The 22,166-nt window shown below is 40.6% G+C and overlaps 2 protein-coding genes across 2 annotated transcripts in view; both read right to left on the bottom strand.

Annotated features, from left to right (window-relative positions):
• LOC141832646 (uncharacterized) overlaps positions 1–7,087 on the bottom strand; it is a 13,547-nt gene extending 6,460 nt beyond the window's left edge. Inside the window, exon 1 of the mRNA XM_074720110.1 lies at positions 6,871–7,087. Coding sequence (XP_074576211.1) covers positions 6,871–7,087 — 217 coding nt within the window. The remainder of the gene's footprint in view (positions 1–6,870) is intronic.
• Positions 7,088–10,849: 3,762 nt separating this feature from the next.
• Positions 10,850–15,228, bottom strand: LOC141832645 (uncharacterized). Its single transcript, XM_074720108.1, has 4 exons — positions 14,881–15,228; positions 13,952–14,752; positions 13,793–13,885; positions 10,850–12,856 (listed from the first exon to the last, which is right to left on the bottom strand). Exons 1-4 carry the CDS (start codon positions 15,226–15,228, stop codon positions 10,850–10,852), a joined length of 3,249 nt encoding a protein of 1,082 aa, XP_074576209.1.
• Positions 15,229–22,166: the final 6,938 nt, after the last annotated feature.

Raw genomic sequence — 22,166 nt, 5'->3', positions numbered from 1 at the left:
CATTCAGAATATCATTTAAGCCCTAATCTAAGTTTGGCCGAACTTTGTAAACATGCAACATAAGGTTTAACTATATGAACCTTAAACCGACCATTCTAGAAGGCTTAATCGATCAGATGATCGATTAGGTATCTTGGTAATCGATCGGAGGATCGATTAGAAGTCAAGATTTGTTTTCCACAGAAGGCTCTGTAATCGATCAAGGGATCGATTACACATCCCCTTAATCGATCAGGAGATTGACTAAATGTCGTAACCCATTTCCCAGAAACTTGGTAATCGATCAGGAGATCGTCTTAATCGATCAATGGATCGATTAAGTGTCGTAAATTTGCTTCTCGTTAAACCTGTTAATCGATCAAGTGATCGATTAAGATTAATTGTAATCGATCCAGTGATCGATTACTTTTCTTGGGTTTTAATCAGAGAGCATGGTAATCGATCGTGGAATCGATTACTCTCCTTAATCAATCAAAACATTGGATGTTAATCGGGACAAATACACGGGGCTTGGTCGATCAATGATCGACCACATATGGTGGTGGTCGATCAGCTGGTCGACCACTACCTTGTGGTCGATCAGTGGTCGACCATGTGGTCGACCAGTGGTCGATCAGCTACCATGTGGTCGACCATGTGGTCGACCAGTGGGAGTTTACACCCCGTTGCTCGTTGCTCTTATTCCTATATGTTTGTATAGGCATGTTCCTACCGCATACAACTTATTAATCCTACTTAACTTAACGTCACAAGTATGAAACCTATGCTACAAGTATATCTTTAAAAACCCTAACGTTGCCGAAACCTAAACATGGTGCAACCCTGGGTTTTAACCACATGAAAGACATTTATCTTTAAACATTATCATATATCATATAGGAACATAGCTGGTTTAACATATGCTGTAAAACCTCTATTCCACATAGCATAAGGTTCATACCTGTTAAACTAATAACCCTTTAGTAGTATGAGTTATTATTGATGGACTTGAGCTGGATGTCTAGGGAGAACACGGGAAGTCCAAGCCCATCAGGAGCCAAAACTAATTCCTCCTCTAGGTCTCTGTTGTAGTCTCTAGATAAAGCCTTATATCCATCCATGAGATTCTGTTAGAATTATGTTAGAATTCTGTTGAGAATCTGTTAAGAATTCGGTTACAATTCTGTTAAGAATTCGATTAGAATTCTGTTAGAATTCTATTTAGCATTCTATTAAGAATTCAGTTAACAGAATTTGGATTAATTCTAAATAGAATTATGTTAATTTTGTTATCCAACAAAATTTTATTAAGTTTTGTTATCCAACAAAATTTTGTAAAAGAATTTTGTTATCTAACAAAATTATATAAATTTTGTTATACAACAAAATTATATTAATTCGGTTAAATTTTTCCTAAATTTCCTACGATGGCAAAGCTATATAAAGAGAGGAGAAGGGGAGGCTCAAGAACATAACACATGATCTAATCCTATTCTTCCTTGCTAGGGCCGGCGCCCACCCTTGGATCTTCTTCCCCTTCTTGTGCTAGGGTCTGCGCTCAAGCACTTACCTTCTCCCTTCCTTGCTAGGGCCAGCGCCCAAATGAAGAGGAAGAAGAAGAGAAGGAAGAAAGGGGAGAGGAAGAAGAAAAGGCACCACCTTCACCTTCACATCTTGTCCCTCCTTTCCTTCTCCTAGGGTCGGCCACACTTTATCCTTCCTCTCTATCTCCTAGGGTCGACGCCTCTAATCAAGTTTTACCTTTGATTGGTGGTGGCTTGAAGAGGAGAGGAAGAGAGGAAGAGAGAAAGCCTTGGTTCTCCCTTGGTTGGTGGAGGCTTGGAGAGGAAAGGAAGAAAGGAAGAGGAAGAAGAAGAAGCTTCTACCTTGAGTTCTTGCCATCGAATAGGAAGAGAGGAAAAGAAGGAATTGGGTGGAGTTCATCTTGGTAGATCGTTGCCCACACAACGTCCAAGAAGAATAGAGGAATAAATAGAAGATCAAGAGGTCTTCGGGTATGTACAAACATCTATACAACCTACAAAGAAGAAAGGTACAACTATTTTAATCCGCTGTATAGTTGTTATTATTTTCTTTTGTATAGATCTTGAATACCAACACAAGAGCCCAATGATCTTATGAATCGATCAAGCACATGGTTGATTGAATATGAGGGTTTCTTGAAAAGAATCAGTCTCTAGAAAATATTTATCTGGCAAGAATTGAACGGAACATGATTCTAGTTTCCAGCAACTTTATCTCTCTCTGGATGTAGTCAAGACAAATGATCTGCAACAATATTTTTGGCTCAATTTTTATCTCGGATGTCCACGTCAAATTCTTGAAGCAATAGCAACCATCTGATCAACCTCAGTTTGGCATCTTTTTTGCTTTGCAAATATCGGATGGCAGCATGGTCAGTGTATACAATTACCTTTGATCCCACTAAATAAGACATGAATTTATCAAATGCAAAAACTACAGCTAAGAACTCCTTTTCTGTAGTCATATAATTAATTTACGCTTCATCTAGTGTCTTGCTAGCATAATAGATCGCGTGCACCATTCTATTCTTCCTCTATCCTAAGACTGATCCTACAGCATAGTCGCTTGCACCACACATTGATGTGCGCAGGGAATATATGTGTTTCTGAGGTTTTCATTGCACATCTTTCAGTATTTCATGTCATTTTCGTATGTTTATCACATCCTTTATCTATGCATTAAGCATATTATCTCAATTTCCTGTTTTGGAGGTCTGCTCTTGTATTTATACTTTTGTAGGACAAAAATGGAGTGAACGAAGGCAAAATGGATAATTAACAGAAGGCAAGGCAAGACAGGGTCGTGCCTCCAAGGCACGGTCGTGTCTCAAACTCCAAGGGGTCGTGCCCACCAGGGCATGGCAGTGTCTCACCACCAGAGGAGCACCTACCCCTGGCCGTGCCCAACAGACACAGTCGTGCCTTTATCCAGAAAGTGAGCTGCCCATGGTCGTGCCTATCATGCATGGTCGTGTCTCCATTCCAACCTCGAGCCAAGGCCTGGCCGTGCCCACAAGGCACGACCCTACCTTTATCCAGAGGAGCAAATGTCTCTAGTCGTGCCTCACAGGCATGGCCGTACTAGAATTCCAGAAGCTTAATAGGCTCTGATCGTGCCTATCAAGCACGGTCGTGCCTTATTTCCAGAGGCTCAACATCACACGGTCGGGCATGGTCGTGCCATGTTTTCAGGGTGTTAGCAGAACATGATCGTGTCTACCAGGCATGACCGTGTGACGGAACGTGCCAGCCATATGCTCTGGGTCGTGTGACTAGACACGACAGTGTGGTGAGGATTTGATAGAGGGGGCATATAAATACCCCCTTATTTGCCCTAAGAAAGGGGAGAGACCTTAGGAGTGATAGTGAGCCACCGTAGACGCCATACGGAGCAAAAATCGATGATCCATCCATTCTTTTGGGGCTACTCCGTTGCATCCATCCACCATTGATGAGGAGATTGTAAGGCAAAGAAGAAGGCATCCATTGATAAGTTTTATTTTCCTTTTCTATGATCTAAAATGTATTTCTTTACATCTTCTTTGCATTGTATCCCCTTCATCATGGAGTAGAACGTTAGATTCTAGGATGTAGGAGGAATCGAGATGTATTATGGATGATTGTAACTATGAATTTGTGTTTACCATGTTCTATGATATATTTGTGCATTTGCTTTATGGATATTGTGCCTTGTACTTATTTGATGATATGAATGTGAAAGGTATGAATCGATGAGGATGAGGATGAGTTATGGTTTAAGGAAATTTTTGGATCGTATGACCGGGGTGCCTTATGACAGAAGGTGAATCTTTAACTGGACTTTTTGAGGAAATTCTAAGGTTGCAATGAATCTTTGTGAGAGATAGCTAATGGTTATTGATTGTTAGGGAGAGGTCCTTAATTGGATACCCGGTTGTTGGGATGTATACTATAAGCCTTGCTTTTTGTATAAACATCTATTTTGTAATAATATTGAAATGAGAATCACCTTGATCAAAATGTTTGCATTTCTTATGTGATGCAGTTGTCCACTTAATTTATATTGTAGATAATATGGTATGTGGTGCCACACAGAAGATTATGTTATCGGTTCCTTATAAATTATAAATAGTAGCTCACAATCAAGATGGATAGGGACAAACTATTAGAGTGGTTGTAGTGTAAATAGTATTAGTTTATCTTATCTATTAAATTACACTAGTACACTTTGTGTGTATTGAGTAGGACCGTTTGAAGTCATTCGATTTATACTGACTATATAATCGAACTAGACCTCAGTTATTATGGATGTGCTATTGGGATGTATAAAAGAATCCTAGCTATCTATGTAAATAAACATTCTGAAATGAGAATTACTTTTGGTCAATGTTTACATTTAGTTTTTATGCAAGTGTCCACTTAATCTATATTATAGATAAACATGGTGTGTGGAGTCACACACAGAAGACCATGTTATCAGTTCCTTATATATTATAAACACTGTTCACAACCAAGATGGATTGGACAAACCATTGGACTGGTTGTAGTGTAATTTGGTCTTAGTCTGTCTTGACTATAGAATTACACTAGTACACTTAGTGTGTATTGAGCAGGACCACCTGAGGATTGTTCGATTTATACTGACTATATAATCGAACTAAACCTCTGTTACTATCGATGTACATGCTCTAAATCCCGATATAATAATAAACACATGTACTTAGTATATACTTCATGCTTGCATATATACTTAGTATGTATTTCTTTAATTCATCAAAGGGTGAGATTTATTTCGATAAATCAAAAGGCCCCATGAGTTGGGAGATAATGCTATGTATATGGTGTGTTGTTGATTATAGAAGAAAATTATGTCCTAATATTTAGGCTGATGATGTCCCCTTGAGGAGCTCATAAAGGATTATCATGTAAACCCTGCAGGTGGACATAGTTCCGCATGATAACAAGGTTGAGTGGTACTACTCTTGGATTCAGAAGTTAATTAATTGAGTTGTCAGTAATTCAATTGATTAACGGACATACGATATCTTAAACACAGGGAGATTAATGTACTCATGATAAGAAGGAGCCCATATTATAATATGGGATTGGTGCGGTAGTTCAATAATAACTCTTTAGTGGTATGAGTTATTATTGATGGACTTGAGTTGGGTGTTTAGGGAGAAACATAGGAAGCTTAAGCCCATCAGAAGGCCAAAACCAATTCCTCCTCTAGGTCCCTGCTGTAGCCTCTGGATAAACCTCGTATCCACCTAAGAGAATTCTGTAAGAATTTCGGTTAGAAAATTCTATTAAGAATTTCTGAAATTCTGTTAAGAATTTTTTATGAAAAAATTCTATTAAGAATTTATATTCAAGAAGATTCTGTTATGAAATTCTGTTAAGAATTCTATTTCTTCCGTAAACAAAATTTTGATATGATTTTTTCATAGAAATTTTGTTAAGAAATTTTGTTAAGAAAATAACAAAACTTAATAAAGAAATTTTGTTAAGAAATTAATCAAATTTTATTAAGAGGTTTTGTTAAAAAAAATAACAAAATTTAGTTAAGGAAATTTATTAAGAAACTAACAAAATCTTCTTAAGAGATTTTATTAGATTTTTTCTAACTAAATCTGGATAAGAAAAATTTGTTAGATTCTTTCTAAATTTTCTAAGATGGCATAGCTATAAAAGGGGAGGTTTGCAAGAGGGAAAAACACACAAAATATTTCCTTTCCTCTTACTAGGGCCGGCGGCAACAAGAAGGTCTTTCTCCCCTTTGTTTTTCTAGGGTCGGCGCCCCCTTTAGGCTCCTTCCTTGTTCGCCCAAGCCTCCTCTCCTTCCCCTCTTGCTAGGGCCGGCGCACAAGGTCCTTTCCCTTTGCTAGGGCCGGCGGCCAAGAAGAAGAAGGAAGAAGAAGAACAAGGAAGAGAAAGGGAAGAAGAAGAGAATGCTTTTTCTCTTGCTTGCCATCGGATAAAAGGAAGAAATTTTGGTGGAGTAATCTTGGAGGATCGTTGCCCACACAACGTCCAAGGAGAGGAGAGGAATACAACAGAAGATCAAGATGTCTTCGGGTAAAAACTCCTACACAATCTCAAGAAGAAAGGTACAATTTATTTTCCACTGCATAAATTGTTTCTTTCATAAATATGGATCCTGAATACCAACACAAGAGCCCAATGATCTTATGCATCGATCAAGCACCTAGTTGATCGAATATGAGGGCTGCTTGATAAGATTTCATTTTTTTTAAAAAAAATTTATCTGGCAAGAATTGAACGGAACAGAATTTCAAGCTCCCATCAATGGTATCAGAGCATTGGTTAGGGCTCTGTGTGTTTGGTTTCAGTTATTTTATGCATTGTTCATACATAAATTTAGGCAGGATAATAGTAGGAATTGCAAATAGATTAACTCTGTGGTTGCAGGATTCCTAGTTCCAACTATTATGGTCTAAATTGTGATGTGTATGTATTGTGTGTTGTGCATGGATGTAATGTGTGATTGGAACCCTCGGGCATGTCGAGGTTATTATGCATTATTGTAATAATAATTAAGCATAGCGGGACGCTGTATAGTTTTATTTACTGTTCAATCTAGAAAATCACAAGAAGCAACTAGGAGAGATCCGAGAGCTCAACAAGAGTAAACAATCGGCTCTGGTTTTTCCCGGCCAAACAACACAGTGAACTCCAAAACCTAAATCACGATCCACCACCCGTACAAGAGGGCAATGCTGGAATTGGCTTCATCTCCGATCGGGTGAAAACAATGGTAGCGACCAAGGATGAAGGGCCGCTGAGGTGCTCGTGATCCGCCCGTGGGAAATGTTTGAAGCTCGCGACCACCGGCTGGGAGGAAGACCGCTGAGGCGGCGGCGCGATTTTCCCTGAGCAAAAATCTTGTTCCGCTCCTCTGTTTTGTCGCGCGATTGGAGCTCTCCTTTCATCGGCGGATGCCACGAGGAAGAGGGAAGGAAGGCGACGGGGCTTGGGTTCCTCCGGTTGTTCACCCTTCGCAAGCTCCCTCCCGCAAGAAGAAGGCCAGCGTGCGCTCGGGAGGAAGATGAACAGAGGCTCATCTATCGTGAATCGGCGTCGTGACCAGTGGAGAAGAAGCACAGTGCTAGGGTTCTCCACAGCCTCTTGTTCTTCTCCGACGACGCATCACAGGGAAAGAAGAACCGGCACAGCGCGGCGTCTCCGCGAGAAAGATGAACAGGATCTTGGCGTCGCGATTTCTTTCAATGAGAAGCTACAGTCCTTTTTTGTTAATTAAAACCTTAGGTTTTAATTAAACCTAAAGTTTTTTTATTTCCTTTTGGTTTTATTTCATGCGGCAGCCGAAAACCTCAAAAGAAAACCAAATAAAATCAAAACCAAAACCTAATTTGGGTTCAACCAGACCGGATTACTATAGTGAATCGATTCACTTTTGGTTCGCTTGGTTCACTAACCAAACGAACTCTGATTTGACCCAAACTAGTTTTGTTCGTTTCGTCTTCACAAGACAAAGCTTCTCATCACATCTGTTCTGTCCAAAATCTCTTCCATCGTGAACCAAACCAAGTTGGTTCAATTCGGTTCAAAATTGAATCATTTAATTCACTAACCAAACAACATTCGATTTGAACCAAATCAGTTTTGTTCGTTTCATCTTCGTAAGACGAGTTCCATCATATTGTCCCTTGTCCGGTCCAACCAGACTTTGTCTCTCTCATTCTGAGAATCCAATTCTCAAACTTGTTTTAAGTCCTTCGGAGAACTTGTAGTGTGTGTGACCCAATAGGTTTTCGGTTATGTTGGCCATCCATAATTAACCATTAATTACGGAACGATCATGAGTGACACCTAGTAGTATATCATGATCTCCAATTGACTGAAAAATCAATGATTGATTTCAGAACATCTTCTAAACCCTTCAGCAGCTCCACTAAATCGTACCTCGTTCCTTTCACCGTCTTATACCCACTTGGTTCAGGACATGGTCTATGTGTCGGTCCCCACTAGGCTGACTATGTCACACCTAGCCCAAGCTGCTTTCTTATCCTATGGATTCAAGTTACTTGTACACGTATCCAAGAGTACCGTACTCTTAACATATAATGTTTTGGCCAAAGACTTTTAGTAACAATCCTGACAAGCGGCCGCAAGGTATACGTCTCCTTTTTCAAGGAGCGATGAATCCTCTGTGGGCTATTTAAACACCTTCGGGCACTTCGTCTTATACCCAATCATCTCAAATCCACACCTCCTCGGAGATGCTTGCTTAAAATGTCAAAGTATAAGCCTCCGTGACCAAGGTGACTTGAATACCGCAAGTCAAAGGAAACTCGCACTTAAGCTACACTGAGATCTTCATTGACATATATATATATCGAACCATATGAAGTCTCAAAGCAGGTCACTCCAATGAACTGGTTACCTTTAACCAGCATCCACGTTTAACTCTCAACATCTAATGTCGACAGTAGTGAGATCAGCTGCTTGGCTAACCAAGGAGTTCAAACGTGCTAGTCTCGACAGAATCGATGACGTCCGTGCTCATCAATTCCTCGACTAGGGATAATTCTAATACGTTCATAATTACACGTGTAGAGATGCTCACTAGTTGTGATCCAATCACAAATTCTCTCACGCTATGAATCGTATTACGGACATTCAATATTTGAGTTTAAGATCCAATCAAACACATATGGAATGTGCACTCAAATAGTGAATTACTATTTATCCAATAAATAGTATAACTGTAAGGCGATTGCCTTGGGACACCTCTCAAATCTAACATATATAACCTCTCCCTAAAGTATGAAGATCTCTCTAGAATTCTTAGCTACCACATATCCATTTCTTCTTTTCTACTGACTTGAGCGTCGGAGTGGCCTGCAAAGAATCCTTGACACCCTACTAATCTGTTCGCTCAGCTCCCTTCTTTAGGTCTCCTCACTGGCGGGAACGACCACGCGTGAGGTGGCAGATTCTTGACTGGTAGTTTGACCGTCCACGGCATCCAGTCGGAATAAATTGACGTCGTCTGTGGGAACACTGGGCTAGACACTGCGATGGTTAACACCAGACGCACCACCGACAATCGTGATCCCATCGAGGAGAGAAACCGTCACATTGACGCAGGAAGATCTCAACCAGCTTATTCATCGGGTTGTACAAGAGGCTTTGCGACATCTCAACCTCTGCCTCCTTCGATACATGCAACTGACGCCCCTCTCAGAGGACAGAGGCCATCACCGTTAGACGAGATTTTACCGCCTATGGGTTCCACCAACTGAGGCGTTGGACCCATTGAAGAAGATTCACATGAGTCCAGAGTAGAAGAAGGGTTGCAGGACGAGCACAAGGGAAAGGCCCCTATCCATTACTCGGACGACATGCCCAAGACTCCTTTTGCCCGCAAAATTTTGGAGCAAGAGCTACCTCACCACTTTCAACAACCACAGCTAACGGAATATACTAGATCAACTGACCCAGAAGATCATCTGTGTTATTTTGGAAATGCCTCCCTACTGCATCAATACACGAACGGAGTCAAATGCCGAGTCTTCCTCAACACTCTTTCTGAGTCAGCACAACGATTATTCAATCGACTCTCGACCTCTTTCATGCGTTCCTTCAAAGACTTTAAGGAGATTTTCCTGTACCAATTCGCCAGTAGTAAGAAATACCAAAAGACCCCCCCTCCTCAACCTATTCATCATGAAGCAAAAACCTCAAGAAACGTTGTAAGAATATCTCCACCGTTTTAACCAAGTCGTATGGGATGTGCTCTCGACTCTTTTTAACATCCTGATAAGTGCTTTCACTCAAGGACTATTAAACGGGCATTTCTTTTGGTCTTTCGTTAAGAAATCACCCACAAGTTATCAAAGGCTACTAGAGAGAGCTGCCAAGTACATCTACTTGGAGAAGATTCAGCGCGCTCAAAGGGGGGATGCGGGAACGACTCCATTGCCAACTAAGAAGTCGACCCCACCTTCATCACGGAGGGAAGTCCTACCCTGGCTGCTCAATCATATCCCTGCCGCTGAGATGAGCGGGGCAGTATAGGCTGTGGATACCGCTCCTATCTTGGTCAAAAGGCTGAACCCAGCTCTTTCTGGGAGGCCGACCCGTTTTTGCGCATATCATCAATCATCTGCTCATGATACACAGGATTATCGTCAACTACCCCAAGAGATCAACCGAGTCAACAAGGAGCGGCAACAAGGAGGACGATACTCATCCCAAGTTGGCAGGCACGTGCCAGACGAATATACCTGGAGAGACGACCAGGAGTGCAGGGCAATGCCAAGAAAGATGGACCCTCACCACAGGCCTGAGATGTCACGACAGTCCCCTCTGGGTCATGATAGAGCCCCACCGCGAGATAACCGACAATCGGGTCACACGCAACTACAGGAAGCTCATCTCGAGGATCGCCGAGATCATCGGGACATTCAGGACAACATAGCTCATCATGGGGATATCAACATGATCACTAGCGGCACTAAAGACGGGGACTCTAATCGCACCCGCAAGGCCCACGGGTAACGATTGGAGACGTACAACATCAGTACCAGCTGAGGTCAGGAGAAAGGCCACTTGGAAAATATGGAAAAAATAATTATTTCTTCACACAAAAGAATAGGTACATGGTTCTTGTTTTATAGAGAGATACAATAGAAAAAAAGGAAAACTAATGAAGAAGGAAACTAATTAAAGCTAATTAAAGATTTCTATTTACAGAATGATTCTGTAATTATGACTCAATCAAGGAATTAATGGTAAATGATTCTGTAATCAATCAATGATTCTGTAATCAATTAATGATTAGTTTCCAACACTCCCCCTCAAGCTGGTTTGTAGATATCTTCCATAGCCAGCTTGCTAGTCAGCTTATCAAATTGTTTCTTGTGTAGTCCCTTCGTTAGTACATCAGCTAATTGTTCATCTGTTGGAAGATATGTCATGCATATTATTCCAGTGTTGATTTTCTCCTTGATGAAATGTTTATCCACCTCTATATGCTTTGTACGATCATGAAGAACCGGATTATGAGCTATGGAAATGGCAGCTTTGTTGTCGCAATAAACTTTCATAGGAGTTAAGTAAGAAAGCTTCAATTCCTCAAGAATTCTTTTTATCCACATCACCTCACAGATTCCATGGGCAACAGCTCTGAATTCTGCTTCTGCACTACTTCTGGCTACCACATTTTGTTTTTTACTTCGCCATGTAACTAGGTTCCCACCAACAAAGGAACAGTAGCCTGATGTTGATCTTCTATCTGTAACACTCCCTGCCCAGTCTGCATCTGTGTAGACTTCGATTTGAAGATGTCCATGTTTCTTGAATAATAAACCTCTACCTGGAGTTCCTTTTAGATATCTCAATATCCTATATACTGCCTCGAAATGTTTTTCTCCAGGTGAGTGCATGAACTGACTTACCATGCTAACTGCGAAAGCAATATCAGGCCGTGTATGAGACAAGTAGATTAATTTTCCTACAAGTCTCTGATATAGTTCCCTGTCCTTCACTTCTTCAGCCTTAGCAGCTTGTAACTTCAGATTAGCCTCAATTGGAGTCTCAACCATTTTACACCCAAGCAAACCTGTTTCTCCAAGGAGATCAAGAATATATTTTCTTTGATTAACAAATATACCTTCTTTGGATCTTGCAAATTCCATTCCGAGGAAATACTTGAGGACTCCCAGGTCCTTGATTTGAAACTCCTTTGCGAGATTCTTCTTTAGAACTGCTAATTCTGTTTCATCATCACCAGTTAAGATAATATCATCAACATAAACAATCAAGATGGCTACTTTACCCTTTTCTGAGTGTTTATAAAATATTGTATGATCTGCTTGACTCTGCAAGAAGCCATAACTGATAACAGTCTTTCCAAAGCGTTCAAACCACGCTCTTGGTGACTGTTTGAGTCCATATAATGCCTTGTTTAATTTGCACACCTTTTTACTGTCAAGTCCTTTTTCAAATCCTGGCGGTAGGCTCATAAACACCTCTTCTTCGAGATCACCATTGAGAAATGCATTTCTAACATCAAGTTGATGTAGAGGCCAATCTGAATTTACTGCAAGGGATAACAGGATTCTGATAGAGTTTATCTTAGCAACTGGAGCAAACGTCTCTTGATAGTCAATCCCATACGTCTGAGTGAAGCCTTTAGCCACTAGTCTCGCCTTGTATCTTTCAATGCTTCCATCAGCTTTACATTTTATTGTAAATACCCATTTACACCCAACTGGTTTCTTGCCCTTGGGTAGATCAACTATCTCCCAAGTACCACTTCTCCGTAAGGCATTCATCTCTTCCATAACTGCTAATTTCCAACTTGGATCATCCAAAGCCTCCTGTATATTCCTTGGAACAAACAAGTGTGAAATCCTAGAGATGAAAGCTTTATGATTTTTTGACAGTCTTTGATAGGAAAGATAATTTGCAATAGGATGATTGGTGCAGTTTCGGGCACCTTTCCTAATTGCTATAGGAACATCAAGATCAGAAATAGTAGGTGAAGAATCAGACACAATGGGAGAAATTGAAGTTGGATTAGGGATAGAGTTACCTGGAATTTCGGTGCCAGAGCTTGGGTTTTCAGACTGATGTTGTGCAGGATTGACATTCGAGTCTTTATCCCTTAGATGAAATCTCTTCCTAGTATAAACCTGAAGCTCAGAACTCAGATCGCGGTGATCAGTGTGTAGTATTTCTCCCCCTGATCGAGAGTCTCCAATACTAGGCACTAGAGGTAAGTGACTATTTTCTGGAAAACTAATATTAGGAAGTGGGATAGAAATTTCCCAAAAATTATCTTTTCTTTCACTTGTCTCCCCCTGAAGAGAATTTTTGGTAAAATAGGGGTGTGTTTCCAAAAAAGACACATCCATGCTCATAAAGAATTTTTTTGTTTGAGGATCGAAACACTTGTACCCCTTTTTATTTGACGAATATCCCAAAAATACACATTTTATAGCACGTGGTTCAAGTTTTGAACGAAATTGACACGGAACATGAACATAGACAGTGCACCCAAAAACTTTGACAGGTAAATCAGAAAACAGTCTTATTTTAGGAAAACATTTTTTAAGACAATCAAGAGGTGTTTTGTATTCCAACACCTTAGTAGGCATCCTATTTATCAAATAAGAGGCTGTCAAAATTGCTTCACCCCACAAATATTTAGGAACATGCATATAAAACATTATGGCACGTGCTACTTCAAGTAAATGTTTATTTTTTCGTTCTGCAATGCCATTTTGTTGAGGGGTATCCCGACAAGTAGATTGATGAAAAATGCCTTTTTCTTTCAAAAAATCACCCAAGTGCTCATTAAAATATTCTGTTCCATTGTCAGAATGTAAAATACAAATTTTGGTTTGAAATTGATTTTCAATTAGAGTGTAAAAATTTTTAAACAAATTTCTCACGTCAGATTTTTTATCCATCAGATAAATCCAACATAAACGTGTATGGTCGTCAATAAATGTTACAAACCATTTTTTTCCAGAAAGAGTAGTAATTTTAGATGGACCCCAAACATCACTATGAATTAAATAAAAAGGTTTGGAGGCCTGATAACTCTTTGGTAAATATGTTGCACGATGAAATTTTGCAAAAAAACAAGTTTCACAATATAAAGAAGAGCAATCAATACCTTTAAATAACTCTGGAAATAATTTTTTTAGATAGAGAAAACTAGGATGTCCAAGCCTATAGTGCCATAGCATTATTTTCTCTCGAACTGAGTTTGAACTGATACTATTAAAAACCTGAGCCTTTTTAGTACTAACAGGTATTTCATCCAAGTAGTAAAGACCTTCAATCATCCTAGCACGCCCAATCATCATCCCCGAGTTCTGGTCCTGAAATTCACAGTGTGATTCAAGAAATATAATACGACAATTAGAATCTTTAGATAATTTACTCACAGATAAAAGATTGCAGGCTAATTTAGGAACATGAAGAACAGAATTGAGATTAATTTTCTCGGTCAGTTTAATGTGTCCTTTTCCTACAATAGGCGAAAAACTACCGTCGGCAATTCTAATTTTCTCACTTCCAGAACAAGGAGAATAAGTATTGAATAAGTGAGAGCAACTAGACATGTGATCTGAGGCTCCAGAATCTATGATCCATGGAGAAGAGTTTAAACAAGAGAGAGCTTTAGGATTGCTACCTGTTTGTGCCAAGGAAACACTAGGAATACCAGATGAGAAGTTGGATTTTATCAGCTTTAAGAGTTGATCAAGTTGCTCTTTGTTGAAGGAGCCTGAGTTGGCTTCATTAGCCATAGGAAGTCCGCGATTCTTTTCTCCTGGCTTGCTGTTTTTCCAGTTGGCAGGTTTGCCATGAATTTTCCAACATGTCTCACGTGTATGGCGAGGCTTGTTGCAGAAATCGCACCAAACCCGTGGCTTATCATCGGATCTGCGCTGGTAATTTGCAGCCTTGGAGGTAGCATCAGTAAATAAGGCCGAAGTTTCAATTGACTCACCGATACTCTTTTTTCCCAGCATAACACTCCTTCGGCTTTCTTCTCTTCTGACTTCGGCAAACACTTCACCAATGGATGGGAGAGGGGGTCTCCCAATGATCCTTCCTCGTACTTCATCAAACTCGACGTTGAGACCGGCAAGAAATTTGTAAATACGGTCGTCTTCCATGGTTTTCTTGTGGTGGTTGCAATCATCAACAGATTTCCATTCGTATGTGCTAAAGAGGTCAAGATCCTGCCACAATCTTTTCAACGAATTGAAGTATTTTGTGACTGAATCCTCTCCTTGACGAATTTCCCCAACTTTAAAGTCAATTCAAAGACTTGAGATTGGTTACCCAGGTCAGAATACATCTGACTAACATTATCCCACAGCTCTTTTGCAGTAGGATAGCACATGTAATTGGTACTTATATCCTCCTCCATGGAGTTGACTAGCCATGTCATAACCATGGAGTTTTCAGCATCCCATACGGCATGCAGCGGATCATTAACTGCAGGAGCCTTCTTGTCACCAGTGATATAGCCGATTTTTCCTTGCCCACGGATATACATTCGGACGGATTGCGACCACCGGAGAAAATTATCCCCATTCAAGCGAATAGTGGTGATTTGGACTGAATGAGGGTTGGAAAGGTGTCGTAGGGTTTCAGAAGGTGTTACCGTGGTAGTGGCAGGGATTGTAGTGGCTTTGGACGTGACTTCTGACATGGCTACTCTGCTCTGATACCAACTTGGAAAATATGGAAAAAATAATTATTTCTTCACACAAAAGAATAGGTACATGGTTCTTGTTTTATAGAGAGATACAATAGAGAAAAAAAGGAAAACTAATGAAGAAGGAAACTAATTAAAGCTAATTAAAGATTTCTATTTACAGAATGATTCTGTAATTATGACTCAATCAAGGAATTAATGGTAAATGATTCTGTAATCAATCAATGATTCTGTAATCAATTAATGATTAGTTTCCAACAATTGTGGAATATAAATTTGACTACAAAATATATTGTTGATTTTTCAATTATTTTTGTATTTGGATATATGTATATTTTTCTTTTAAAATAGAGATTATATGTTGTACTCTGACTCCTATGTTGTCATATTGTGGTGCTACTTTCATATCTGTCCATGCCTTATGAATTTCTTTTCCTAAGTCTTCAAATAATTTACTAAAAAATCGTTCTCCTAATTCAGGATTACAATAGTTACCTGAGACTGCTGTAAGTGCTATAAAGTCATTACAGAATGGTTTAATCCAATTCCAGCTAAATAGTTGTAATTATTCTAAGTCTCGCATGGCTTCTCTTTGTTTAATATGTAAGCCAGTATTAGCTCCTCTGGTTGTAAGAAGTCTATCGATAGTATAACAAAAATTAATTATGTTATTTCCTTGGGATGCTATTCTAGCTATTTCTTCTAGAAATTTTACTTTGTAGGCTTCCCATGTAGCTCTGGCTACATCGCCTAAGTAGTTTTCTCCCACTCTCATTATGGCTTCTCCCATTTCTATATCTAATTCATGTTTTGCTTGATAGTCTCGTCTTACCGAGACAATCCATTGTTCTAAATAAGTGTCGTATAGTTGTGGGTCGCATTCTGTTATATTGAGTATGAAGTTTCGGCCAAAGAAAGTAATTTCTGGTGGCCTTCATTTACTTGTAGTTCTTAGTAAGGGTATAGGGGGGTTCTACTAGTCTTAGGAGGATGTCCCTGCCTATAATCCATAGTTCTCATAGAACTTTCTAGATATGGTACCTTAATTGGTGGCCTTAAGGTAGCTGTTGATTCTGCTGGATTCATTAAATTGACTTCTTGTTTTCTACTATTATTTTTTTCCATCAAAATAAAGTTCCCAGTCAAATTCTAGTCTTAAATGTTTTTTTCAAATTGTTCTAGTTCAGTTAAATTGTCTAGAGTAACATATATAGTCGCTTCAGCTGGCATGTACATGTATTCATTTAGATCTTCAAAGAAGTTAGTTGTTTCTATGTCTTTTATGTTCATCATATTTAAGGTATCCTCTTCTTTTTCTATTTATTGAGAAGTAGAAGAATTGAAGCCACTAAATCTTACTGTTAAGTTCTCATGTCTATCTTTATACATGATGGAATCATTAGGTTTTAGTGTAGGATTTTGGAGTTCTAAATTGACCGTCCATTCTAATCTTGCTAATGTTTCGAAGTCAAATTCTCTAGGTTTGAGAAAGTAAATTCCTTTTGTTGTTAGGGTTGCAAGCATTCCTTGTATATTGATTTTAAAATTGTTGTTGATATTGTTTATTATTTTCCCTAGAAAGATAATATCTAACTGAATATTATATCTCTGAAAGTCATCATAACCGTTGGCTTGTATCATGATTTTAATATATTTAATAAAGTCTGTTACTGTCATATTAAAATTTGAGTAGATGTAGGTTATTCCTACATTATTGTTCATGTCTACTTCAATTAATCCAATAAAGACCTTTTCTCGATCAGAGAATCTAAAGTCATATAACACGATTAAGACCTTACCGCCTACCCTTTTTCTTGTTAAACCTCTTAATCCTAAGACAATGAGGCCTAGGTGTGTAATTATGTCGTCTTGTAGTGAGTGCTCTAACAAATTCTTCTGTCATGAGATTGAGTCATTCTTCTACTCCATCTAGGATGTGTAGTGCTTCTGTTCTATGGTGTCTAAAATCAGCAGTGGTGATTGACAATGCCCCATGACTATATAGATGTCTTGGGTTTAGAGTATTCAGTTGTGCATTGGAGAAGAGTTCCAAATTTCTTTCTACATCTATTATTTCTTCTAATTGATGACTAGAAGTACTAGCTCTTCTAGCTAGTAAGTTATCTAACTATGATGTTATATTTTGTTGAAGATCCCTTATAGTTCTGGAGAGACCAATAAAAATTTCTATTTGCTTAAGTCTTGTAAGACTCATTTTATTTCTGTTGGTGTATATGTCAGAAAAGAATAAGTTTTTAGTTGTCTTTTAGGAATAATGTTTCCTGTAGATAATTTACTTAAATCTTTAGTTAAGAGTTCTATGCTATGTTTCCACTCAGTTGTTTGATTATTCTTTTGAACTTGATTTTCTACTTGGAGTAGCTTGGTTTCTAATAAGGTTATATGATGATGTAAGGATGTTAACAGTGCTATGATAGTGTTATTTTGTTAGATTAATATCTGATCTCCTTTTCTTGGTACGTCTACCTTATAATAACCGTCTTCTTTAGTTTTTGAAGTATTGTTGTGTAAAATTAAAAGCTTCTTCATAGTATGTGTTTTCATATTGAAGTTTGTTCATTTATATTTTAACTCTTCTAAAATAATGTGTAACATTTTAAAGTCTTCTTCTAATTGCTTATTGTTTTTCTGTAGGACATCTTTTACTTGTAAGAGTAAATCTTTTGCTTGTACTTCAAAGTTTCTTGGTTTGTTTTCTCTAAATTATCTGGTAAAAGTGGCTTGACTAGTTTTGAGAAAGTCAAGAATTCTCTTGAGCTCTTTTATCTCTTGATTTTGTTGTCTTAGTACTTGCTGTAATTGTTTTAAGGTTATGTTGACTTGGTTTTGATAACTTTCTAATATTTTTCCCAATCCTATTTGCAAGATTTGTAAGGGTATTTAAATGTGCTAAGTCCAAATGTAAAGAGTGACTAAAGGAGTGTGTGCTAAGGTAACACTGATGTTTATACAAATCAGTGGTAGTGATTGTTCTACTTGGTGAAAGAGCTAAGTCTAGATAAGCCAAACTAGATATTAAAGTCATTCATGGTCTAAAGTCTTAGGGCTCTGATACCCATCTTGGTGTGGTTTTTTTTTCAAGTCTAAGAAATTTTAAAGGTAGCTAGCGAATGATTGAGTGATTCTTTTATGAAAAGATCTAGGCTAAGAAAGCAGGAATAGTCTTAGTTTTTTTCCTATTTATCTTCTAGTGAGCCTCACCTGTGAAAATCGAGTATTGGTACTATGCCCTGATTATCTTCAGGTCTTATGGCATCGGGCCTTGCCTTACTTAGCCAGCACAGGTGCTTTCTTAGCCTAAATCTTTTCATACAACAATCATTCAATCATCCGCTAGCTACCTTTAAAATTTATTAGACTTTAAAAAAAAACACGAGGATTGGTCTATATATATATAGATTCTGATATCCCGCGCGACGAAAAAACCCGACACCCATACGCGACCGCCCGACCTCTCGACGTTCATCGCCGCCGTTCTTCGCCGTCCGGTCACCGCCGGCCACCATCCCGGGCTCGTTGGAAGCGCAACTCGACGGCGCACACATCGGCACCGGATTCCGGCCGGATTGGGCCGGAATCCGGCCGGAATACCGGCCGAAACACAGCAGACGCGCTGGTGGCCGATTTCGCCGGAATCCGGCCGGATTCCGGCCGAATCGGGGCCGGACTCCGGCCACGGTCGACGCGCCGGCGCCGGGCGCGTCGACCGCGGCCGGAGTCCGGCCCCGATTCGGCCGGAATCCGGCCGAATTCCGACCGAAATCGGCCAACAGTGTCTGTTGGCCGATTTCGGCCGGAATTCGGCCGGATTCCGACTGAATCGGGGCCGGACTCCGGCACCCGCCGGACCGCCGGTGAGTTGCGGTTCCAATGGATCCGGTCCGGCAGCAATCGGTGGTCGGACGGCGATGAACGGACGCCGGGAAGCGGCGAACGTCCGAGGAGAAACACTGTGCAATCGCGAGAAATGGACGGCTGAGATGGGATCGCGCATCGGGCGGTTGCGCAGGATATCAAACTCGTATATATATATATATATATATATATAGTTTGATATTCTAAGTAAAAAAATCCCAGAAGTAGAATCGGTATAAGCAACCACTTCAACTTCATAACCTGTGAAACCTCTCTTTAAGCAATTGAGGTATGTATATAAAAAAGAGTTTAAAAGGAAAAAAAAAAGCATATTAACTTAAATTGTCACAACTTACAAATATTTGGCATAGTTTGCTGGAGGAAATATACCATGCTTAAGCATCTAACTGCTATGGCTTGCATCATGCCAAGTGAATTTATCTCAACATGTAAAGCAGTAAAGTGGAGCAATATTTAAAACACTTAGTTATCATTCAAAGTAATTCCTCCTTCTGGTAATAACTATAGTAATAGTTTGTAAACCCACCCCATCATTGTCAAGCCAGAGTTTGAAGCATAATTATAAAGCTAAAAGAATTTGAAGAAGGTAAAACAGGTATAAAAAAACGTCAATGATTACATATTCTAAACATTTAAGTATGTGCAGAACACAAATATATACCATCTGCCCTTGTTTAGCAGTTTTCTTTATCTCCACGATAAGCTTTTTCTCCTGTGCTTGCAGCCCCTGTCTCTCCCTTTCAATCTCCCTGATTGATTTATCCAGCATTCTCTTGTTCTCTCTCAGCAGCTCTGCAACCAAAATTAGCACCCATGAGGTTTAGACTCCTTTGCAACTTTCCTTTGAGAGAAGGAATCGGTCAAATAACTAGAACAAAGCAGCTGTCGCATGAGACCTGATTGGGGGAAAAAAGCAATTCTTGCGGCGACAATCAATCAAGGTCAGAATACAGCGTTCTATTGGATCGACCTAGAAATAATATAGACAAAATTAACAAGAAACTGCGATGGCGAAGTCTACCTGCCGGAGTTTTCCTCTTCCCGAAAATAAAACTCATGGTGAGAGATCGATTGATCGATACCAAAACTTCGCTGCTCTTCCTCTAACCTCGTTAGAAAGAATCGGTGCGCGAACTGAAAGGGGGTAAAAAAAAAAAAACCTCTGTAATTGTCTTTTTCCGAGAGAGAGAGAGAGAGAGAGTTGCATTGGTGACAAGGGAAGGGCCAGCCAGCTCGTTTGGCCTGGGTCTGATTGGCTCATGTCCGGGCGAGTGCTGTCCGGGCGAGAATAGAAAAAATAGACAACTAGATGAAAAAAAATTAAATTTGATCTTTATATCCTTATAGGGTTTTGCTATATATGAGCGACGGATTCTTACGCGTCCCGTACGCGACTCCTCTGACGTTCGTGCGTTTCCGCCGCCCGTTCATCGCCGTTCGACCACCGCCGGCCGCCGGACCAGATCCGTTGGAACCGCAACTCGACGGCGCACATCCCAGCATCGAATTTCGGCCGGATTTGGCCGGAATTCGACCGGAATTCCGGCCGAAACACGGCAGCAGTGGCCAACGCCGCTGTCTCCCGGAATTCGGCCGGATTCCGGTCGAATCGCGGTCGGAGACCGGCCGCGGTCGACGCGCACGGCGCCGGGCGCGTCGACCGCGGCCGGTCTCCGGCCGTGATTTGGCCGGAATCCGGCCGATTTCCAGCCGGAATCAGCCAACAGTGTCTGTTGGCTGATTCCGGCCGAAATCCGACCGGATTCCGACCAAATCGCGGTCGGAATCCGGCCACCGCCGGACCGCCGGCGAGTTGCGGTTCCAACGGGTCCGGTCCGGCGGCCGACGGTGGTCGGACTACGATGAACGGGCGGCGGGAAGCGGCGGAGGTCCGAGGAGAAATACTGTGCAATCGCGATTTTTTGGACGGCTGAAATTGAGCGCGCGATCGGATGAACGGCCGGGATGGAAGCGCTCACGGGCGCTCAGGAAATCGGCGCTCAGCATAGCAATTCCGTATCCTTATAATATTACATCTTTATCTTAACACAATACAAACAATATTGAATATATATATATATATACAGGAATGATATCCTGCGCGATGAGTTAACGCGACTCCGTGCGCGACAGCCGACGTGGCGAGGAGTTTCACTGTTCATCCTCCACCGTGGCCGAAACGAAATCCCGAAATAAAATCCCGCCTCTCCCAAAATCGCGCGGCCGATTCTCAATTCGAGCTTCCGCTGTGGTTGAAAAGGAAGTAGAGAAGGATGTGACTGCAGCGGAGGTGAAGAACGAGAAGGATGGTCCGATTGTGGAGAAGGCCTCGTCCTTCAGGGAGGAGAGCAACTTCTTGTCGGATCTCAAGGAATCCGAGAGGAAGGCGCTGGTGGAGCTCAGAGCCGTCGTCGAGGAGGTCATCCTCAAGAACAAGCTATTTAGAGACGAGTCAGAGCCATCGAAGGGGAAGGAGAAGGTCCATGGAGAAGAGGAAAAACTGGAACTTGACAAATCTTCTGAGGTGAAGCACACCGACGAAGAAAAACTTGACCTTTCTACCAAAAACCCTAAATCCTATTCGCTCCTCTCGCGTCGCTGCGTTCGGCCCGCCCCCTTGCTCGCCCGTCGCTCCTCTCGTTTCGAGTTCCCTACTCGAGTTTGGTTCCGTTTCAGGTTTCGACCCTCGGTGCGAATAGAGGAGGAGAAACGCATCGGAATCGAAGATCTCGCTCCTAGGTATCGGATCACGTTCTCTTTGGCCTCTACCCACTGTCACAGAATTTGATGTGATTCCTCTGTTTGATCTTTTTCTGGCTATTTAACTTGAAGATCTGACGTTTTCTGATATTGAGTTCCTGGTTTGCCTTCTTGCACTGCTGTAGGTCTGGTGTTTTGCTTCCGATGAATATTCATAAATCAATTGTTTTTATTGACAATGTGTTCTTTTGTAGGTTTTTTTCTGTAAAATGTACGTTTCTGATTTATTATATTATTGTAGATGGTGGAATTTGTGGTGTTGGTTCAATAATTTT

The sequence above is a fragment of the Curcuma longa genome, chromosome 7 (genome assembly GCF_044706935.1).
Source record: "Curcuma longa cultivar G26 ecotype Majalengka, Jawa Barat chromosome 7, ITB_CL_G26_1.1, whole genome shotgun sequence".
In the NCBI taxonomy this organism is placed as follows: Eukaryota; Viridiplantae; Streptophyta; class Magnoliopsida; order Zingiberales; family Zingiberaceae; genus Curcuma; species Curcuma longa.
The sequence above is the reverse complement of the archived record's forward strand: the minus strand, read 5'-3'. Positions and strand labels throughout refer to the sequence as shown.

Excerpts from the sequence above, each read along its gene's own strand:
- LOC141832645 (XM_074720108.1), bottom strand. The coding sequence starts at position 15,228 with ATGTCAGAAGTCACGTCCAAAGCCACTACAATCCCTGCCACTACCACG. Across the intron at positions 13,886-13,951 it reads TAGCCTGCAATCTTTTATCT|GACCAGAACTCGGGGATGAT; the intron begins GTGAGTAAATTA and ends TGTGAATTTCAG. Across the intron at positions 12,857-13,792 it reads TTAGTACTAAAAAGGCTCAG|GGGGAGACAAGTGAAAGAAA; the intron begins GTTTTTAATAGT and ends AATTCTCTTCAG.